This window comes from Hypomesus transpacificus, chromosome 13 (assembly GCF_021917145.1).
Source record: "Hypomesus transpacificus isolate Combined female chromosome 13, fHypTra1, whole genome shotgun sequence".
NCBI lineage: Eukaryota > Metazoa > Chordata > Actinopteri > Osmeriformes > Osmeridae > Hypomesus > Hypomesus transpacificus.
In genome coordinates, this window is record NC_061072.1 from 4,576,725 (window position 1) to 4,598,177 (window position 21,453).

At 49.3% G+C, this 21,453-nt stretch overlaps 1 protein-coding gene across 5 annotated transcripts; it reads left to right on the forward strand.

Moving 5' to 3' along the window:
- Positions 1 to 244: 244 nt before the first annotated feature.
- On the forward strand, positions 245 to 21,383 carry sec24c (SEC24 homolog C, COPII coat complex component). 5 transcript variants are annotated; one of them, XM_047031872.1, is made up of 25 exons: positions 245 to 420; positions 2,341 to 2,519; positions 2,781 to 2,861; positions 3,094 to 3,214; positions 3,299 to 3,468; positions 5,229 to 5,798; positions 5,951 to 6,093; positions 6,570 to 6,638; positions 7,707 to 7,815; positions 11,126 to 11,253; positions 11,528 to 11,666; positions 11,885 to 12,000; positions 12,108 to 12,232; positions 12,432 to 12,623; positions 12,890 to 12,983; positions 14,716 to 14,832; positions 14,936 to 15,106; positions 15,214 to 15,310; positions 15,870 to 16,015; positions 16,123 to 16,261; positions 17,322 to 17,440; positions 17,567 to 17,746; positions 17,854 to 18,039; positions 18,130 to 18,219; positions 19,575 to 21,383. In XM_047031872.1, exons 2-25 carry the CDS (start codon positions 2,360 to 2,362, stop codon positions 19,713 to 19,715), a joined length of 3,603 nt encoding a protein of 1,200 aa, XP_046887828.1. In that variant the 5' UTR covers positions 245 to 420; positions 2,341 to 2,359; the 3' UTR covers positions 19,716 to 21,383. The 5 variants fall into 5 exon arrangements, with proteins under 5 accessions (XP_046887828.1, XP_046887830.1, XP_046887831.1 ...); XM_047031873.1 differs by lacking the exon at positions 245 to 420 and adding an exon at positions 1,840 to 1,956; XM_047031874.1 differs by lacking the exon at positions 6,570 to 6,638.
- Positions 21,384 to 21,453: the final 70 nt, after the last annotated feature.

Consider the following 21,453-nt stretch of genomic DNA (forward strand, 5'->3'; position numbering starts at 1 on the left):
TTCTAAAAGAAAATGATACTGTAAGTTGAACCATGGTCATTGTTTTCAAGAATCAGGGATATAGAGGTACAACCTTTTATTTTTTACTTGAACTTATATACTTGTTAACTTTTTTTATTTTTTATTAATGAACAATCAGGTCACAAATACAGAAATATATACTTATTTCTAATGAGACTCTTGCTCCATCCTTTGACGTTTCGCTCCGACGCAGGGTCCGGATGTGGACGTGGCACACCGCTACGGTAGTTCCGGTAAATGTCCGCTTGACGTCCGCTGCAGCCAGGAAAGAAACCGAGAAAGGGATTAGCGATACACCACGGGACATCGTCGGTGAAATCTCCGTTTATAGTTTGAAGCCTACCAGAATTCGGAACCGGCTCTGAACAGGGCACAATCGTGACATTTACGCTATTGGAGGTACGTGTGGGGTCGTGCCGAGGTCTAGAGTTGCATCTCTTGTTAAAAGAAAATACTTCGTTCTAGCCAGCTGATAATGCTAACACTAAAAGTGCTAGCTCTAGCAAGCTAACGTTCGCCGATAAACTAGCCTCGCTAACTAGAACGCTAGCTACTGCTAGCTAGCTACTGCTATGTACTGTGCAGCTATTGACAGCTGATTCAGCTGCTGTTGATCCCTGTCTGATTCTTTTGACATGTCTCAATCGGCTGGTAGGCCCAATAGCTCACTTCATACCAGGATGCGTGTGATGTTCGCATAGGCTACTCACCGCAGCTAGCTACAAAGTAGAAAACACTTAACAGGACAGAACATAAAGCCTATAGACCACAGGCTTAGGTGATTAGCTGTTATAAGTTTACTATAGCTACTGCTGTAGCTAACGCTGCTAGCACTACCAAAACTAACAGCAAGCCAGTATTGTGTTGGTACTGGTAGTGGTCTCAGTTAGCCGATCAAAGTCATTCTAGCTGCGCCCTAGCACTATAGTAACCAGTCTGTAACTTGACATCGTTGTGAAAATTCACGTGTAATGTTATATTTATTAGGGAGGCAGTAAGCTAGGTGGCCAAGTAAATTCAATTGTGAAAGCTGTGTTATCTTCTACCCAGCCTTAGTCAACTAACGTCACTTAGCTTGAGCTAGCTGAACAACTTTGTGTTTGCTACTAATAGTGTTGCTACCTAGTTTAGCAAGCCATAATCCCAATCATGTTTTTTCCCCATCTCCACAAGCACTGTATAATACACGCTAGCTTGCTGTAGTTTAGTAGTATCCACGCCAGATGATGTGGATCATTACCGGGTCTGTAACGTTAAATAGCTTCACGGTTCCACGATATTGTGTTTCTAACTGTAGCACCTGGGACGCTAAATAATTAAAAGGACTGTGTTTGGCGACCTCACATGTCATCATGATACAACTGGTAACCAGTACAGTGCTAAGCTATAGCTCATGATCAATTCAGTGACAGGCCATGAGTATTTCTGTCTTGTACCTCGCCTTTTAATGTGAAATGAAATATTTATATTTTTAAAGAGAACGTATGTGTCTGAATTAAATGAGTAACAGCGTTCAGTTTGAGGTAGTATAGCCTATAGTTGTGTTTTGTGAATGTGATCCCAAACTTCAAGGTTAGATTCATGTTTTGCTCGGGAAAGTTTTGATAACGTCTACAGAGCACACTAGAGTATGTTGGATACTTATATTGATGTACTTCTGCACTTTGAGAAGTCTACTGTTATTTTATTTATTTGTATTTTATTCCAAAAAGATGCCTCGCACTAAACAATATAATAAGCGTCTGACTAGTGTAAGACGTTCTGAATAAGGGGCAGATTGAAGGGTGAGGTGTGAAGGTGTGGTCTCAACAAACATAAAAGAAACAAAGAACTTGGAACTTCCTACATCCCGTGGGGTTAACCTGGTAGCAGGCCTAGCCTAGGTGTGGATCTTTCCAGTGTTTGGCCCTGTAGGAGCAGAGAATCACAGCCGAGGTGAGCGAGCCTGTGTTGCTCAGCAATATCCAGACGTATGTATATCACGTTTGCTTAATCTGCATAGCATACACACTGCAGCTGAAAACTCCCCATGCTGAGTAAGCGATGCCACGGCACATAGCCAGATTAGACTAGTAGTCTTTTCCTGCTCAGGATCTTGAAATGCTTTGTGTTTTGTGCCTGTTTTGACAGCATTCCTGCAGTTGCGTAACTGAGAAGTGCTTTGTGTGTGTGTGTGTTCAGGGGACTGGAACTGGCTCTCATTACTACACCTGCCTCTTCTGTGTGACCCGTTTGTATGTGATAGTCAGTGGGTTTAGGGCTGCCCCTGGACTGCAGTGTTGTCACACCTGCTGTTGGTGATGTGCCCCCCCCCGTCAGGTCCAGGGATGAACTGAGGATGAATGTGAACCAGCAGACTCCCATGGCATCTCCGTACGGCCAGCCTCAGCCTGGCTATGGCCAGCCCAGCTACGCCCCCCTGGGAGGGGGCTACCCCGCACCCTACGCCCCCTACAACGGCCCTGCATCAGCCTACCAGCATGGAGCTCCACCCCAAGGTGAACATTGAGTGTGTGTGTGTGCTGTTTTTGTGTGTGTGTGTGCGTGCTGTTGTTGTGTGCGCTTGTCTTGCGAAGATCCACATGGCTCACATGTCCAATGGGAGTCTAGTGGCCTCTCTCTGCTATTCTGTGTGTGTGGGGGGTGTGAAGGGGCGGGGTTCTTATACTTACACACTGCTATCCTCTCCACTCCCTTTTTTTCAAACCTGGCTTTAGCTCTTCATCTTCCTGTGTGTGCTGCTGTTTCTTGTATTTCAGGTTACTCCCCTTATGCAAGCTTCCCCTCTAAGGCTGTGGCTGCAAACCCAGTCTCTGACCTGTCCTCTCCTGTTGACCTAGGTAACATCTCGCTCTCTCTCGCTCTCTCTCGCTCTCACTTTCTCTCTCTCACTCTCTCTCTCGCACACACTCTCTGCTTCATTCTCTCCCAGTCACCCCTCTGTGGCTCTGTCAGAACACCGGGACCAGATTAAGCTTGGCTCTTTTGAACCACTTTGCCTATAAACATTGTTGACAAATGTAGCTTTATGTCTAACAGTTGTTCTGTCTTTCTTGCTCTGTCCTCTCCTAGGTCCTGCCAGGGCCCCACCTACCTCTGCCCCCCCAGCCGTGTCCTCCTCCCAGGGCTACTCCCAGTACAGTCAGGGGGACATCCAGAATGGCCCACCTCCTGTGGCCCAGCCCATGCAAAGGTGGCCACATACTCCATTGTGTGTGTTTTTTGTTGTTGTGTGTTTGTGTGTGGGCTCCATATGACAGGCTCTTTTTGTCTGCAGGCCTGCTGTTTCTCAGCCCTACACACCGGGGGCTATGAACCTGTCTGGGCCACACCCCTCCTACCCCCAGCAGTATGCAGTCCCGCCCAGCATGCAGCAAGTCACCAATCAGATGACCGGGATGCAGATTGGGCCAGGGCCCCCCCCCACACCTGCTGGGCCTGGATATGGTGAGAGACTTGTATAACTAATAAAAAAGAGATTGAGTACAAATAGATACATATATATGTATATAGATTTATTTATATAAAGGAGTAATTAACTATAGAATAAATGATGGCAACATTCCTGCAGGGTAGCATTTAGGGATGTCATGTTCATTGTGCTATGCCATTAATTGTTAGCCAACCAATTCTTTTTTTAAAGGTCCCATGACATGACTATTTGGATGCTTTTATACATTTACATTTAGTCATTTAGCAGACGCTCTTATCCAGAGCGACTTACAGTAAGTACAGGGACATTCCCCACGAGGCAAGTAGAGTAAGTGTCTTGCCCCAAGGACACAACGTCATTTGGCACCGTCATTTTATACAGTCCTTAGTGGTCCCCTAATACTGTATCTGAAATTCAGCCTTGGTGCAGAAATACAGCCACTACGAGCAGTCCCACAATGAGCTTTCCTCAGGACGTACTGTTTCTGTGTCTGTAGCTTTAAATGCCATGAGGAGGAGAGAGGCTGGGCTAACTGCCATGCTTCGTCATTTGCAAGCCATGATGTCTCTCGAGGAAAAAACGATATCGCACTCTCACGGTCGTAGCTCAGTTTCTCATGGGCGGGCCAGATTCTCTGCAAAGCAGATAAAGGGGAGGTAACCTTTCCCCTTATGACGACATAAGAGGAACATTTTCAAATCGGAGCATTTGAGTTTTCATTTTCTCAAAGGCGGAGAAGAATACCCAGGGCTTGGTTTACACCTATAAAATGTTTCAGCCACTGGGGGACCAAAGGGAGGCTAGGGGAACTCATATTAATGTTAAATAACCCAAAGTGACATTTTCATGTCATGGGACCTTTAAGACAAAATGCAAAATTACGTGAAATATAAGGTGGTACTGTTCGTCTGGCGCTCATTGGCACCACATTTTAGAAGGTCTGGCCATTTAGAGGTGCAGATATGTAAATGTTTTCGGTTGCAAATGTCTGTAACCTTTGCTGACGTTTATTGACGCATTTTGCTAGCTAGCACGTGTTTAGCTTTTCTGGCCTTAGCTGGCTTGACCTTTAGCTCATCCTTCTCCTCAGTGAAGTCAAACCAGTTCTCTCAATCCTCTACCACACTGACTGGCAGCATATAGGTCTCAGTTATTGGGGACACCACATTTGAGCCCTTTCTCCCCCAGCAGCGACGGGGTCTTAAGTTGTCTGAGAGTCATCCTCTGACATGTCAGTTTAATGTGGTACAGCGTAGAGATAGTACTAACCTGCTCTTAATGTGGTACAGCATAGAGCTAGTACTAACCTGTTCTTAATGTGGTACAGCGTAGAGATAGTACTAACCTGTTCTTAATGTGATACAGTGTAGAGCTAGTACTAACCTGTTGTTAATGTGATACAGTGTAGAGCTAGTACTAACCTGTTCTTAATGTGGTACAGTGTAGAGCTAGTACTAACCTGTTCTTAATGTGGTACAGTGTAGAGCTAGTACTAACCTGTTCTTAATGTGGTACAGTGTAGAGCTAGTACTGCTACTAAAGTTAAGAGAAGTGTCACACTGTTTACATTTGACTTTGCTGTGTCTCTGGAGGAAAGGGTCCGACACAAGGGTTGTTTTTGACCCCAGAGTGCTAGCTAGTGAGCCACAGTTAGTGGGGTGTGTACCGAATGCAAAGTCACCTGTAGACCGACATGCTTAACCGGTCAAAAATATTGTCGGTGGTTAACCGTTGACATCCCTAGTAGCAGCTCATATATTTCTTCTCTTTCTAGCTCCGCCTCTCACCTCCCAGCCTCCAATCAGTGCGGCCTATTCAGTTGCAGCTCCTCCCTCCTACACCCAAGGCCCGCCCCCTGTGTCGGCAGACCCGCCCCAGCCCCCCCCTCACAGTGAGGCCGGCGGCCCCCAGCCTTACTACGGAGGCCCCCCTCCCCCCCAGCAGACCTTCCCCCCCTCCTTCTCCTCTGCCGGCCCCCCCAGCCAGGCCCCAGGACAGCAGCAGTCCTTCCCCTCTGGCCCCCCTCCCGTCCCCCAGTCCACCTACACTGGCCCACCCCCTCCGACTGCCCAGACCTCTTTCCCCCCACCCCCCTCCTCACAGGCCAGCTCCTTCCCTCCCACGGCACCCCCCAGCACAGCCCCCCCAGCCCAGTACCCGGGCCCCATGCCGCCCCCGGGACCTCCATCCCAGCCACCTTTCCAGTCTGGACCCCCTCCTCAAAGCCAGCTACCTCCCACCTCCATGGCCCAGGCCAACCACCTGCCGCCCGGCCCCCCAGGGGCCATGCAGCAGCCCCCGCCACAGTCTGGAATGCAGGGAGGGTACCCGCCCCAACAGAACGGTAAACACACCCCAGACGCACCTTTCAGCAACACTAGGATATTACAGACCGGCCTTGTTAGCTGTCGTGTCCTGAGCAAGGCGTTGTGTCTGGTGTGTTGGGTGATGTGTGTGTGTGATGATATGTGTGATGGTGTGGTTGTGTCCCCCCAGGTGCGTTTGGCCAGGTGAGGGGCCCCCAGCCTGGATATGCAGGCCAGTACCCTGGACAGCCCAGCTACGGGGGCCCGGCCCCTGCTCCGGCTCCTGCTGCCCCCTCACAGAAGAGACTAGACCCTGACTCCATCCCCAGCCCGGTAACACACACACATACACTCACACACACACCCACACACACACATACACACCCTCCACAGACATACACACACACACACTCTCTACACACAAAACATCACCTTTTTTGTTGTTGCTTCAGACTAGACGTAAATACCCCTTGTCTTGGTGAATGGTGATGTTATTAGCTGTGTGTGTGTGTTTGTGTGTGTGTGCGCATGCATGGCAGTCTAACTGTAATGATCTCTCTCTTAAACGACGGCCGACAAGGCTGTAGAGCATGTGCATTCAACACAAGCTATGTGCCTTTTATTTTTTTGACTTTTTTGAATCTTACAGAATTGAGCACTAATCAATAATCAATCTGCCATTTTTTTGTGTGGACTAAAATCAAGGAGAACACAGTCAATATCTCAGTTCCTTTCGCACTCTGCTAAATCTGTCCTCTCTTTCTTTCAATGTTTATTTTTCTGAACAAATCTTGTTTTGAAATGTAAAGCAAGCATCTGACCTGCCGGCTGTGCAGAAATCAAGACATAGAATAGACCCAGATGCTATCCCCAGCCCAGTAAGTCTCCTGAGTGTCTGCCTCACGCTGCCCCCACCCTCCACCCGCCGTTCTCACCCCTCCACCTGTCACCCTCCACTACGCCCACCCTCCACCCTCCCCTCTAACCTCTATGACCCCTCCACTACGCCCACCCTCCTCTCTAATCCCTATGACCTCTCCACTACGCCCACCCTCCACCTCCTCTCATCTCTGTGACCCCTCCCCACCCTCCCCTCTCATCCCTGTGAACCTTCCACCCTCCCCACTCTCCCCTCTCACCCCTGTGACCCTTTACTATGCCCACCCTCCACCCCCTCCCCACCCGCCGCTCTCACCCGTTACCCCCCCCCCCCCCACTACACCCAGCGTCTACCCCCTGCCCCGCCTACCGCAGGTATTCAGAATGTTTCAGTCCAGCAACTGCTTTGACATTCTTCATTTTCTGCAAGAACCTGTTCCAGTCAGGTGTGATTGAATTGTGACTGGAGCCCCCTGAATACCCCCCCCCCTTTCGTGAGCACATCAGTGTCTCGTGGACACTTCTCCCTCCGAGACTTACTGGGGGAAACGCACCGAACTAGAGAAACACCCCCCGATTGTCTTCTGTGTTTGGTCATTGGTGTGCTCACCCCCCCTCCCCCCCATCCCCTCTGCATGAGAGCCTGCTGTGTCTAACATGTGTTTCCCCTCACTCTGAGATTCAGCTGCTATCCTCCTAGCTCTCCAGGTGTATTGTTTTTATGCTCACAGGACTGTCATCTTGGTCTTCCTTTGCCCCCCTCCTCCCACACACACACACACACACACACACACACACACTCCTGCCTCCAGAGCAGAGCCCCCTCAGGGTGCCTGCAGCTCTGGTTGGAGTGTCAGCGCTCCTGTCTGTAGTACCACAAGTTGTACCACACAGACGTCCGTCTCTGCACAGCAGTGTGTGTTGGTGTGAGAGAGGGGTTTCCCTGCATGGGTGTATACTGATCCAGAGAGAGGTGGATGTCGGTTTGCATGCGTTTTTGCGTGTGTGTGTGTGTGTGTGTGGAGATCTGTTGTCATCACGGCCCCTGTCTTCCTGGTCTGTTTCAGATCCAGGTGATTGAGGACGACAAGGCCAAGACCAGCGAACCCTTCACCACAGGAGTCAGGGGTCAAGCCCCGCCCCTGGTCACCACCAACTTCCAGGTCAAAGATCAAGGTACAGTCTTGTTGTTGGACAGTTCTCAACATTTTGGCCATAAAAGCCCAATTTTGGTAACTTCCACGTTCTAAAGCCACATTTTCCATCAAATACACCGATCTTAATTATTGTGGATTTTAGCTTGCCTACCCGATTGTAAACATGTAGTGAATTCTTGTAAGCAAGAATTGGGCTTCTTGTATGTTTTAGCCCACACAGCTGGATATCGTTTTTAAAGGTCACATGATATGCTGTTTTTGGATGCTTTTATATAGGCCTTAGTGGTTCCCTATTACTGTATCTGAAGTATCTTTCCCGAAATTCAGCCTTGGTGCATAGTTACAGCCACTACGAGCAGTCCCACAATGAGCTTTCCTCAAAACGTGCTGTTTCTGTGTCTTTAGCTTTAAATGCTAATGAGGAGGAGAGGGGCGGCAACATGCTCTAATGTTTACAACGGATGTATCGCAATGGCTCGTAGCCCCGTTGCTGTAAGATGCCTCGAATTTAGCCATTCTCATCTGATCACCCTGGTTTGCAAAGGTGCACACTCATAGTCATTTCAATGAAGAGAAAGGCGGATATCGCGCGCAACAACACCAACAGCAGAACGGTTATCCAAATAACAAAGAAGTGTACAACACTGGCGTTACAGCGTTTGTATTCACACACACTTGATGCCATCTACCTTTACATTAGCGACAGTAACTCAGCTGTTAGCTGCAGAGCTAATGTTACAGCCACATTCTAAGGGTAGCAAGCTAGGTAACCATACACAGTAAAGCAACAAAATGATATAGCGTTAGTTAGCTTACTTGTCCAAGGTTTGTAGCTTGACCAAGGACAGTGTTAGTAATGATCCACAATGTAATATCAGCAAGGCCAGCTTTGTATTGGCTCAAGTTGAGGAAACAGTAGTTGCTGAAATGTTTGGCGCAGACATACAAAACTTTGGGAAGTTGTGTCGGCGCATTTCCAGCGAAAATAAAATTAAGATACTGGTGCAGAGGCTTGGATGAAGGAACAAAAAAAAACTAACATTTGTTTTGATTTGTAAATCCAAACACTGAGCAACTGTTATGCTTCGTTCGTTTGCTAGCCATGATGTCTTTCCAGGAAAAAAACATATTGCACTTGCCTTTGCACGATCGTAGCTCAGTTTTTCATGGGCGGGCCAGATTATCTGGGCAGGCAAAGCAGAGAGAAGGGCGGTAGCCTGGCTCCTTGTGACGTCACAAGGAGGAGATTTTCAAACAGAGCAATTGACCGTTCCCCTGGGCCTCGCCCCCTTAGTTACTGTTGCTACGTCCGACACAATTCCCGGAACTGTCAACCCAAAAGCCATCGCTAGTACGGGGATAAGTGCTATAGCTGTCAGTGGGAGTGAGGATTTTTAGAGTAATACCTCCGCGATATCTTCCAGATCCAGGCAGAAGGGACTGCGATATGCAGTGGCGGGATATATTCAAAATATTAAAATTAGCAACAAAGGGGAAACAACTAAAATCGAAGCCAAAGCATACAGGTCTCAAGTAGCCTTGTCTGGCCAGGCACTTGAACAGCAAGCCCAGGGTTGGGATACTCACGAATAGGTCACCCACTCACAAAATTTGACGAAGATTACAATAAAATAAGTTTATAATGGCTTGTTGGGACGTTTTGTTCAACGTTGATTCAGTATTTTAAGCTCCTGGCAACTTGCTGACGTTCACTGGCTAACTCGGCTTGCAATTTTACAGACATTAACATTAACATTTTGATTTGAACAGTAACACATTTGTTGGAGTGACTAGTTATGCACTAGTTGTGGTAATAATACTAGTTTACATGAACCATACCTGTTTGGGTATGTTCTCTCAACTAACATCTTAGATATTGTTCGCTAGCAGCTTAACGTTAGCTTCCTTGGAGCAGACATATTCTATGTGTGTTTGGTGATGTTCTCTGAATTAAGTTGGGAGTGGGGTCTCCCACACTGTTTTATCCACTGCCGGCACCTTCCCTCTTGAGTCTTTGGCTTTGCAAATGGAAAAAATACCACACCTCCCTCTAAACTTTTGGGATATCTAGTGTCAGATCGACACGTCCCATAGGCACACCGTTTAACCATGTTGCTTCTGAGTCAAAGCTTGACGGACCTTCTTCTCTTAGTAGCGGTTGCTACAGTACGATTGGACGAGGGCCGTTCTAGGGAGGCGTTTCGGGAACGGTCAATTGAGCCTTTGTTTTTTCAAAGGCGGAGAAGAACACCCAGGGCTTGGTCTATCTAATCTATCGAAAATTCTAGCCACTGGTTGACCAAAGGCAGGCTAGGGGAACTCATATTAATGTTAAATAACCTCATAAAGTGAAGTTTTCATGTCATTTGACCTTTAATATTTAAAATCACCCCTATTCCTGACTGATCAGAACTTTTGTCCTTAAAGGCAGGATAGGCAAATGTTGGTAATCTACCAAGTTTAGCTTGAGTTGAAAGGATTCAAACCAAAAGATCCAGTAAAACACATGAACTGAACCCATCCCTGACTACTGCAGGGAGGCAGACAGACTAGTAGCAATCATTGTATTGGGTCCGTATGCCCTCCAGTCATTGGTGCTGCTCTGACCTTAATGAGGTCGTGTTTATTACAGGCTTGGTTGCCCACAGATATCGGGTTGATTTCATTTGACTGTAAAACCTTTTTGTTTTTTTGAGATTTGGATATTTTGGGGGTTTTGGTTGTTTCCAGAATGTGAAGTTTATTTCAGCAAATTTGACAAAAAGTACTTCTCAACAACATGACTTGCCCTGCCTTTAAGAATCATTAGACCTCATTTATTCATGCCACAATATTGGTTTATGTATTCAACATAGATAAATTAGATTCTAAGGTGAAAATTGTTGTTGATTAACTGTCTGATATATGCATTGGTTTTAAATTAAAATACTTATCAAATAAACCTATGTCAAAAATAACTCTTAAATAACAAACTCCAGTTGTAGTAATCCTTGTCTTCACTGTCATCTGAGTCCAGGCCAAGCTTGTCCACAAACTCAAGAGTTAAATCCACATGCGTTATTAACCTTGGTTTTTACTCACTGGGAACATTTTAAACGACAACCTATTCAACTTGAATCTGAACATGGGTTTTTCAGCTGAATCTCTGTGTTCTGGCATATTTATTACTGCACTCTATTTTGAAGGTGAATTCGACAGGTTCCTTCGCTACCTAGCTCGACAGCTTAGCACACAAGTGAATTGGCAGCAGAAACAGCAGAATATATGTCTAAATCCCGTACCTTAACACATTATACCTACAAACTCTGTGTATGTGTGTGTGCGCGCAGGTAACGCCAGCCCTCGGTTCGTCCGCTGCACGGCCTACAACATGCCCTGCACAGCAGATATGGCCAGGCAGTCCCAGGTGCCCATGGCGGCTGTCATCAAGCCCCTGGCCACCCTGCCCCCCGATGAGGTGAGGCCCCGCCCCCTCGCCCCCTCACTTCCTGTGTCAGGGCTTCACCATGGGTCCTGCTTTCAGAAGCTCCTCTCCTGTAGCTCTAGTGTAAATCATGCCGTTTCCCTTACTCATCTTTCTCCTCTCTCCTTTTCTCTCTGTCTCTCTCTCTCTCCCTCTCTCCTTTTCACTCTGTCTCCATCTCTCTCTCCCTCTGTCCTTCTCTCTCTCTGTGTCGCTCTCTCTCTGTGTCTGTCTCTCTGTCTCCATCTCTCTCCCTGTCTGTCTCCAGACCCCTCCATACATCGTGGACCATGGCGAGGGAGGCCCTATCCGCTGTAACCGCTGCAAGGCCTACATGTGTCCCTACATGCAGTTCATCGAGGGAGGACGCCGCTTCCAGTGTGGCTTCTGCAGCTGTGTCACAGATGGTGCGTTGGCGCGTGTGTGTGTGTTAGCATCTCAGTTGTTTCCAGCGATATTGCGCTTACACAGCAATAATATGAAGCCGTCGAAATGAGAGAAAGCTTACATGTTTGAGGAACTTCTCCCAGTTCTCGCTTTAGAGACAAAACACAGTATGTGTACAATCCTGTTTGAATATGAACTGCAAGAACAGATCATTAATCATGTGACCCCCCCTCTCCAGTGCCTCCTCATTACTTTCAGCATCTGGACCATACAGGGAAGAGGGTGGACTGCTACGACCGGCCAGAGCTGTCCGCGGGCAGCTACGAGTTCCTGGCCACTGTGGACTACTGTAAAGTACGTGTCTCCTCTTCCTCCACCCACACACACACCACTCCCCTTTAACACTCAGGGTTCCCTCCTGGTTAACAGCAGTGTGTGTGTGTGTGTGTGTTGCTCTTCAGAACAACAAGCTCCCTCAGCCTCCAGCGTACATCTTCCTGATAGACGTGTCCTACAACGCCGTCAAGAGCGGCATGGTCAACATCGTCTGTCAGGAGCTCAAGACCCTGCTGGACTACCTTCCCAGGTACACTCACACACACTCACTCGCTCACACTACTTACAAATACAGCCTCACCCTCACATACTTGTATAAGGGCATGATCGGGCATATCATATAGTGAAGTAAACCCACACTCTGCTCTGTTTTCCTCCTGTCCACCTTCCTCTCTCTCTTTCTCCTCCTCCATCTTTCCCCTCTCTCGTCCATCCCCCCCCCCCCTCAGGGAGAACCCTGATACAGACTCGGTGGTGCGTGTGGGCTTCATTACCTACAACAAGGTGCTGCACTTCTACAACGTCAAGTCCAGCCTGGCTCAGCCCCAGATGCTGGTGGTGTCCGATGTGTCCGACATGTTCCTGCCTCTGCTGGACGGCTTCCTGGTCAACGTCAGCGAGAGCAGGGTGGTCATTGAGAGGTGTGTGTTTGGGGAGGCATGCTGAGCTGGCTCTGCTTCTCAGATGTGACGGTGTGTGTGTGTGTGTGTGTGTGACGGTGTGTGTGACGGTGTGTGTGTGTGACGGTGTCTGTGTGTGACGGTGTCTGTGTGTGACGGTGTGTGTGTGTGTGTGACGGTGTGTGTGTGACGGTGTGTGTGTGACGGTGTGTGTGTGACGGTGTGTCTGTGTGTGACGGTGTGTCTGTGTGTGACGGTGTCTGTGTGTGACGGTGTGTGTGTTGCAGTTTGCTGGAGCAGATCCCAGAGATGTTTGCAGACACAAGGGAGACAGAGACGGTGTTTGGACCTGTCATCCAGGCTGGGCTGGAGGCCCTGAAGGTAGTCCCTCCTCTCTCTCTCCTCTCCCTCCTCTCTTCTCTCCCTCCTCTCCCTCCTCTCCCTCCTCTCTCTCCTCTCCCTCCTCTCTTCTCTCCCTCCTCTCTCTTCTCTCTCTCTCCTCTCTCTCTTCTCTCTCTCCTCTCTCTCCTCTCCCTCCTCTCCCTCCTCTCTCCCTCCTCTCCCTCCTCTCTTCTCTCCCTCCTCTCCCTCCTCTCTCCCTCCTCTCCCTCCTCTCTTCTCTCCCTCCTCTCTCTTCTCTCTCTCTCCTCTCCCTCCTCTCTTCTCTCTCTCCTCTCTCTCCTCTCCCTCCTCTCCCTCCTCTCTTCTCTCCCTCCTCTCCCTCCTCTCCCTCCTCTCTCTCCTCTCCCTCCTCTCTTCTCTCCCTCCTCTCTCTTCTCTCTCTCTCCTCTCTCTCTTCTCTCTCTCCTCTCTCTCCTCTCCATCCTCTCCCTCCTCTCTCCCTCCTCTCTCTCTCCTCTCCCTCCTCTCTTCTCTCCCTCCTCTCCCTCCTCTCTCTCTCCTCTCCCTCCTCTCCCTCCTCTCTTCTCTCTTCTCTCTCTCTCCTCTCCCTCCTCTCTTCTCTCTCTCCTCTCCCTCCTCTCCCTCCTCTCTTCTCTCCCTCCTCTCCCTTCTCTCCATCCTCTCCCTCTTCTCTCTCTCTCCTCTCCCTCCTCTCTCTTCTCTCTCTCCTCTCCCTCTTCTCTCTCTCTTCTCTCCCTCCTCTCTTCTCTCCCTCCTCTCTCTTCTCTCTCTCTCCTCTCCCTCCTCCATTCTCTCTCTCCTCTCTCTCCTCTCCCTTCTCTCCATCCTCTCTCCTCTCTCTCCTCTCCCTTCTCTCCATCCTCTCTCCTCTCCCTCTTCTCTCTCTCTTCTCTCCCTCCTCCCCCGTCTCTCCCTCCTCTCTCTTCTCTCTCTCTCTCTCTCCTCTCCCTCCTCTCTTCTCTCCCTCCTCTCTCTTCTCTCTCTCTCCTCTCCCTCTCTTCTCTCTCTCCTCTCCCTCCTCTCTTCTCTCCCTCCTCTCTCTTCTCTCTCTCTCCTCTCCCTCCTCTCTTCTCTCTCTCCTCTCTCTCCTCTCCCTCCTCTCCCTCCTCTCTTCTCTCCCTCCTCTCCCTTCTCTCCATCCTCTCCCTCTTCTCTCTCTCTCCTTTCCCTCCTCTCTCTTCTCTCTCTCCTCTCCCTCTTCTCTCTCTCTTCTCTCCCTCCTCTCTTCTCTCTCTTCTCTCTCTCTCCTCTCCCTCCTCCCTTCTCTCTCTCCTCTCCCTCCTCTCCCTTCTCTCCATCCTCTCTCCTCTCTCTCCTCTCCCTCCTCTCCCTTCTCTCCATCCTCTCTCCTCTCCCTCTTCTCTCTCTCTTCTCTCCCTCCTCCCCCGTCTCTCCCTCCTCTCTCTTCTCTCTCTCTCCTCTCCCTCCTCTCTTCTCTCCCTCCTCTCTCTTCTCTCTCCTCTCCCTCCTCTCCCTCTCTTCTCTCTCTCCTCTCTCTCCTCTCCCTCCTCTCCCTCCTCTCTCCTCTCTCCTCTCTCCTCTCTTCTCTCTCCCTCCTCTCCCTTCTCTCCATCCTCTCTCCCTCTTCCCTCTTTCTTCTCTCTCTCTCCTCTCCCTCCTCTCCCTTCTCTCTCTTCTCTCTCTCTCCTCTCTCTCCTCTCCCTCCTCTCTTCTCTCCCTCCTCTCTCTCCTCTCCCTTCTCTCCATCCTCTGTCTCTCCCCTGATTGTCTCTGTTTGCTGGGTTTCCAGGCTGCAGACTGTGCTGGGAAGCTGTTTGTGTTCCACACCTCCCTGCCCATCGCCGAGGCCCCTGGGAAGCTGAAGAACCGGGAGGACAAGAAGCTGGTGGGCACCGACAAGGAGAAGGTACCCACGTGCACGTGCACACACACACACACATGACTCCCCAGGGTCACCCTTCACCCTGGACCACCAGTGTGATGTCAGCCTGTGTGTGTCTGTCCCCCAGTCTCTGTTCCAGCCCCAGGTGGGCTTCTACGGCAGCCTGGCTAAGGAGTGCGTGGCCCAGGGATGTTGTGTGGACCTCTTCCTCTTCCCCAACCAGTATGTGGACGTGGCCACGCTGGGGGTGGTCCCCGTCTCCACAGGGGGCTCCATATACAAATACACCTATTTCCAGGTGAGCACACACACACTCATGCGCACGCACACACACACACGCACGTACACACCTGATGTTTCCGGTGATAGTCCTCCTCAATGTCTGTGTGTGTGTTTGCCCCCCAGGCTCAGGCAGACTGCGAGCGGTTCCTGAACGACCTGAGGAGAGATGTACAGAAGCCTATGGGTTTTGATGCTGTAATGAGGGTTCGCACCAGCACAGGTGAGGATTCACTCGACACTCACCCCAACACACTACACTAAACTACACTACACTCACTCACTCAAACACACTAGGGATGGGCATGGTTGATCAAATATCGTAAAGTTAGTATTCAAATACTTCTTTATGACAGTAGTTGGATGTAAATGTATAGGCTATAAATAAGCTTTCCATGCGTCATGAATTCTGATAGCCTAGTTGGGACTTTTGAAATAGTCCAAAAATAAGCAAAAATATATTTGACGCTGCGTTCTGCTGCAAGTCTCAAAACTGAAGGAAAGTCTTCCGAGTGGATCAAGGTGTGGAGGTATTTCAATCAAGCTGATGACCAAAATAACGTTAAATGTGAAATAGTGGTTCATGTGTTTACAGGATACTGCGCGATGTCAGGCTAATTACATAACGGAACCGTAGCATTATAAAAAAATAATATATAGACTCTCCGGATATCTGAAATTAGAATAGTGAATTATGTAAACTGCCCATCCCTAACACACTCACACACACACTCACTCATTCAGTCTTTCCAACCCCTCTCTTTCCCCCCCCCCCCACCCAGGCATCAGAGCGACAGACTTCTTCGGTTCGTTCTACATGAGCAACACGACCGACGTGGAGCTGGCCGGCCTGGACTGTGACAAGACCGTCACCGTGGAGTTCCGCCACGACGATAAGCTCAGCGAGGAGACGGGCGCCCTCATGCAGGTGTGTGTCTGTGGAGGTCTGGGCCGTGCCCCTGTCTGCCGGATCTCTATCAACAGGGAAACAGGATTGCTGTCATCCCCTGACTCTGTGTGTGTGTGTGTGCACAGTGTGCGGTGCTGTACACCAGCTGCAGCGGTCAGCGTCGCCTGCGTGTCCACAACATGGCGGTGAACTGCTGCTTCCAGCTCGCTGACCTGTACCGCAACTGTGAGACGGACACCATCATCAACTACTTCTCCAAATACGGTACGCCTGACCGGCCCTTTACCTCAGCCTCACCTAGCAGCCTTTACCTCAGCCTCACCTTGCAGCCTTTACCTCAGCCTCACCTAGCAGCCTTTACCTCAGCCTCACCTTGCAGCCTTTACCTCAGCCTCACCTAGCAGCCTTTACCTCAGCCTCACCCAGTAGCCTTTACCTCAGCCTCACCTTGCAGCCTTTACCTCAGCCTCACCTTGCAGCCTTTACCTCAGCCTCACCTAGCAGCCTTTACCTCAGCCTCACCTTGCAGCCTTTACCTCAGCCTTACCCAGTAGCCTTTACCTCAGCCTTACCCAGTAGCCTTTACCTCAGCCTCACCTTGCAGCCTTTACCTCAGCCTTACCCAGTAGCCTTTACCTCAGCCTTACCCAGTAGCCTTTACCTCAGCCTCACCTTGCAGCCTTTACCTCAGCCTTACCCAGTAGCCTTTACCTCAGCCTCACCTTGCAGCCTTTACCTCAGCCTTACCCAGTAGCCTTTACCTCAGCCTTACCCAGTAGCCTTTACCTCAGCCTCACCTTGCAGCCTTTACCTCAGCCTTACCCAGTAGCCTTTACCTCAGCCTCACCTAGCAGCCTTTACCTCAGCCTTACCCAGTAGCCTTTACCTCAGCCTTACCCAGTAGCCTTTACCTCAGCCTCACCTTGCAGCCTTTACCTCAGCCTTACCCAGTAGCCTTTACCTCAGCCTCACCTTGCAGCCTTTACCTCAGCCTCACCCAGTAGCCTTTACCTCAGCCTCATCCAGTAGCCTTTACCTCAGCCTCATCCAACAGCCACGGAACCCGGGACTGCTGTGTGCCCAAATTTAACCAATTGTCCTCAAGTATAGTGAAACATGAAAAGCTTGACCTTGGGGGGGGCCTTCGGCTGGGCCCCATAACTATTTTTCAGGGGGCTTAGGGTTCAAATGAGTGGTAGGGCTGGAATAACATTAATGGTAAGGGTTAGGGGTTACTGGTTAGTGGTTAGTGGTGACACAGTTTTGAATGGTCGGTCCCCACTATGGGATAGAGAAACAAGTGTGTGTGTGTGTGTGTTTCCAGCGTACCGCAGCGTGTTGACCACTCCCACTAAGACGGTGAGAGACACCCTGGTGAACCAGTGTGCCCAGATCCTGTCCTGCTACCGCAAGAACTGTGCCAGCCCCTCTTCTGCAGGACAGGTTAGCACCTCCAACATCTCACAGCTGCTCGCACACACATACTCACACATGCACACATACACACACATACAGACTGTGTGAGTTTGTGGTGTGCATCAGTTAGTGACTAGTGTGTGCGCGTCTCAGCTGATCCTTCCAGAGTGTATGAAGCTGCTGCCCGTGTATCTGAACTGCGTGCTGAAGAGCGACATGCTGCTGCCGGGCGGCGACGTGTCCCTGGACGACCGCGCCTACCTGCGCCAGCTGCTCAGCTGCATGGACGTGGCCGAGAGCCACCTGTTCTTCTACCCCCGCCTGCTGCCCCTGGTGAGGGAGAGACACACCTCACCGTCCTGTCACACTGGCGCCCACGCGTCACATGACGTTGAGGGTCTGACATGTTCACTGTGGTGACGACGTGTGTGTGTGTCCAGGTGAAGCTGGAAGGGGACTCGTTGCCTGTGGCGGTGAGGAACTCGGAGGAGCGTCTCTCGAAGGGTGGCGTCTACCTCCTGGAGACAGGGCTCCACCTCTTCCTGTGGGTAGGAGCCAATGCCCAGCAAGAGCTGCTGCTCAACATCTTTGGCACGCCCACCTTCAGCCAGATAGACCCCAACATGGTAATGTAGATACAGCACACGTTCTCCTTCTCGCACACTGCTGGGACATGTGCCCACTGTCATTTCCTGACGTGTGTGTGTGTGTTGTAGACGAGCCTGCCCATCCTGGACAACCCCTTCTCTCAGAGGCTTACAGAGATTGTTGAATCCTTTAGAGCTCAGAGATCCAGATATATGAAGGTGAGATATCCTCCTCCCTCCCTTTCCCCCCTCCTCCCTCCCTTTCACCCCTCCTCCCTCCCTTTCTCCCTCCCTCCCTTTCTCCCTCCTCCCTTTCTCCCTCCTCCCTCCCTTTCTCCCTCCCTCCCTTTCTCCCTCCCTCCCTTTCCCCCCTCCTCCCTCCCTTTCTCCCTCCTCCCTCCCTTTCTCCCTCCCTTTCTCCCTCCCTTTCTCCCTCCTCCCTCCCTTTCTCCCTTCCTCCCTTTCTCCCTCCCTCCCTTTCTCCCTCCCTCCTACTAATACTGGTTGAAGTATTATTATATTATATTATGGTGTTTGAATACTAATTATCGTTGGAACGATTAAACACTGCATTAAAATCTGATAGTAAAAAAAAAAATGCCACCCTCGATTGAACACCCCTGCAACAAAATAAATCTTCGTAATTCCCTAAATGTTTTGCCTACTTCAAGGTACGGTACAAAGGTACAAAACTGTCTTTAAATTTCAATTTCTGCATCACTATCATCGGCATCCTTGTCACTGTGCTAGCCGACATTAATTCAGTCAAGACACTCGCAAATTGATTTGACCATTTCTAGAAACCATAGACATAGAGATAGGTTTGACTTGGGTGGAGTGGATGTATCTTGGGGAAGCTCTCCCTGCCTCATACATAGAATACAGAGTACTAATCCTCCTGGACAGTAACATACAGACGACACAGGGGAGATGGGGATGGTGGAGGGCAGTGGCACAGATCATACAACAACCAGAGTGAATGTCCGTGGATCCTTACCACACATGGACCTGTGGGCTTGAAGGAACCCGGGTGCAGTTGATGACGGAGGGAACACGCTCTGCCCGAGGGCCATTCGCTCATTTAGAAACTTCCACTCATCCATCCAACTCTATATGCGCGCGGCTTCTGCTGTGCTGGGTGTTAACATATAACGAATATAGGTGCCAGCACTCTTCCTTTACTTTTACGAGACACCAGAGATGTACTAATGATAAGAATAGTAAGAGATGTACTATTGAATAAACTGCTTTGCAATAGCCACTGTTGTTCTCACTTAGGCTACACATTAAAAAAACGCCGCCCTTGTATAAACGCTGCATCACAAAAACATATTAGTTCAATCACGTCTGTGGCGTTAAACCCCCAAAATACGGTACTACTATTAGGTTTGAATACAAGTTCTCGTTGGAATACTATTCGGTATGAATACTCATTCTCATTGGAATAGTATTATTAGGTTTCGATTGAAATTCCTGTTTGAATATTTGAATAGTCTTGCCCATCCCTGATTTATTTTTCCTTTCATTTGTGAATGAACCCTTGTCCCCCTCTGCGCCCCCTTCCCTCTCTCCAGTTGATGGTGGTGAAGCAGGAGGACAAGGCAGAGCTGATCTTCAAACACTTCCTGGTTGAGGACAAGAGTGGAAGCGGCGGCGCTTCATACGTGGACTTCCTGTGTCACATGCACAAGGAAATCCGCCAGCTGCTCAGCTAGGACTTCACCCCTGAACCCCCCCCCGATCTTCACCCCCCCTCCCGAACCCCCGTCACCTTTCACTCCCCCCCCCCCTGAAGCGCTTTATCTTTTATTTACCTAATAAACTAAACCCCCCTCTCCCTCAGCCAAGGGCCAGAGACATAACACAGCCGACTGACTGGCAGGGTCCGTGTGTGTGTGTGTGTGTGTGTCAGAGAGGTATTGGGTCGAAAGCCTGGACTCTTCTCCAGGTGTAGCTCTAAGCACAGCTTGGGCTCACCTTATGGCTATTGGGAGGACCTAGTGTAAGTGATGTGTGTTTGTGAGTGAGTGAGTGAGTGAGGGAGTGAGGGAGTGAGGGAGTGAGGGAGTGAGGGAGTGAGGGAGTGAGTGAGGGAGAGGGCTGATGTTGACTGTAGTAGGTGTGCTGTCTGTAACACTAGCACTGAAGGCTGTTGTGTGCAAGCAACCCAGTGATAGAGACTCAGACTCTTTTTGTATGATTCAAACCCAGTAGACTCGAGGAAGATTAAAACAAGACAAATACAAAATGAAATAATAAATGCTGTTTTTTTTTTGTTTTTTTTCATCTCTAAACTTCTGTTTCTATTTGTCTCCTTCTCCCTTTCTCAGTCATGGCCTTACTGTCTGGTTCCTGTTTCACTTCCCATCTCGTGTCTGTGTGTGTTCTGTTCTGTTTCCTCATATGTGATGGTCTGTGGCAGCATGGTCTCATTCTCAGACCTAGGTTGGACCCATTTCTTAAAGAGATATTTGGATATTCTTCAAAGAAATGAGCTTAGCTGGTCTCGATGTGCGTCTGAGGCTGACCTGGTAGACGGGTGTGTTTGAGGAGCTGTTGACTCGGGGCATGTCGATGAAACGGAAATATCAGAGAAACTCCCAACTGATGTCTATGCAACCTTTTACACACACACACACACCCCCACGCATCCAGAAATCAGACTGAACTCTAACCTCTGACATCACAGGGTTAGGGTCTTTACTCAGGGTTATGTGAATGTCAGCTGCACTTTGGTGGGAACACACACACACTCACACGTTTGTGTGTGGTGATGGAAGCTTCTTCAACTGAGGCTTCAAACACAGAGAGCGTCAGGAGAGAAGAGCGACAGGAGAGAGATGATCCAAGAGGAGTCTCAGTACTGATAATGAAGCATTTCTCTGGGTTTCCCCCTTGTTGCTTACTGTGTCGGCCCTAGAACACATAACCTGTACATAAATAAACGTTTTAAAGTCCTTCCTGAACAACTGTGGTTTGGCTAAGGTATCCATAGTTTATATGTACATGCACTCACAAACAAACACAGTCCAAGTGTTGACTTTTAGACTTCTCTTTGTGTTTGGCTGCAGATCTGAGGAACTGTGTGTGTGTGTGTGTGTTTCAAGGGTCCTGGTGAATTTCTTTTAAGGAACAGAAGGATCAGTCAACATACACACAGAATAATATTCCTTTCAATATATTCTTTTTTTCTATTTCTTCCATTCATTTATAATTTCCCTCTGAATTGTCTGTGTTATTGCATATTGTGTGTCCATCTTACCGCCTGTGTGTGATTGGCTCACTGTCTTGACTGTTTCCGTTTTGACGTTTTCATCTTTTTCTTTGTTTTGGGTTTGTCGTTGCCTCCTGGACTGCTAATAAAAATGAATGTTGAAACGCCATCTACTTTTCTGTCCGTGTTGTCTCTTGGTTTCCTAACTGAATGTTTGTCGTACCGTGAAGGTCTTCATT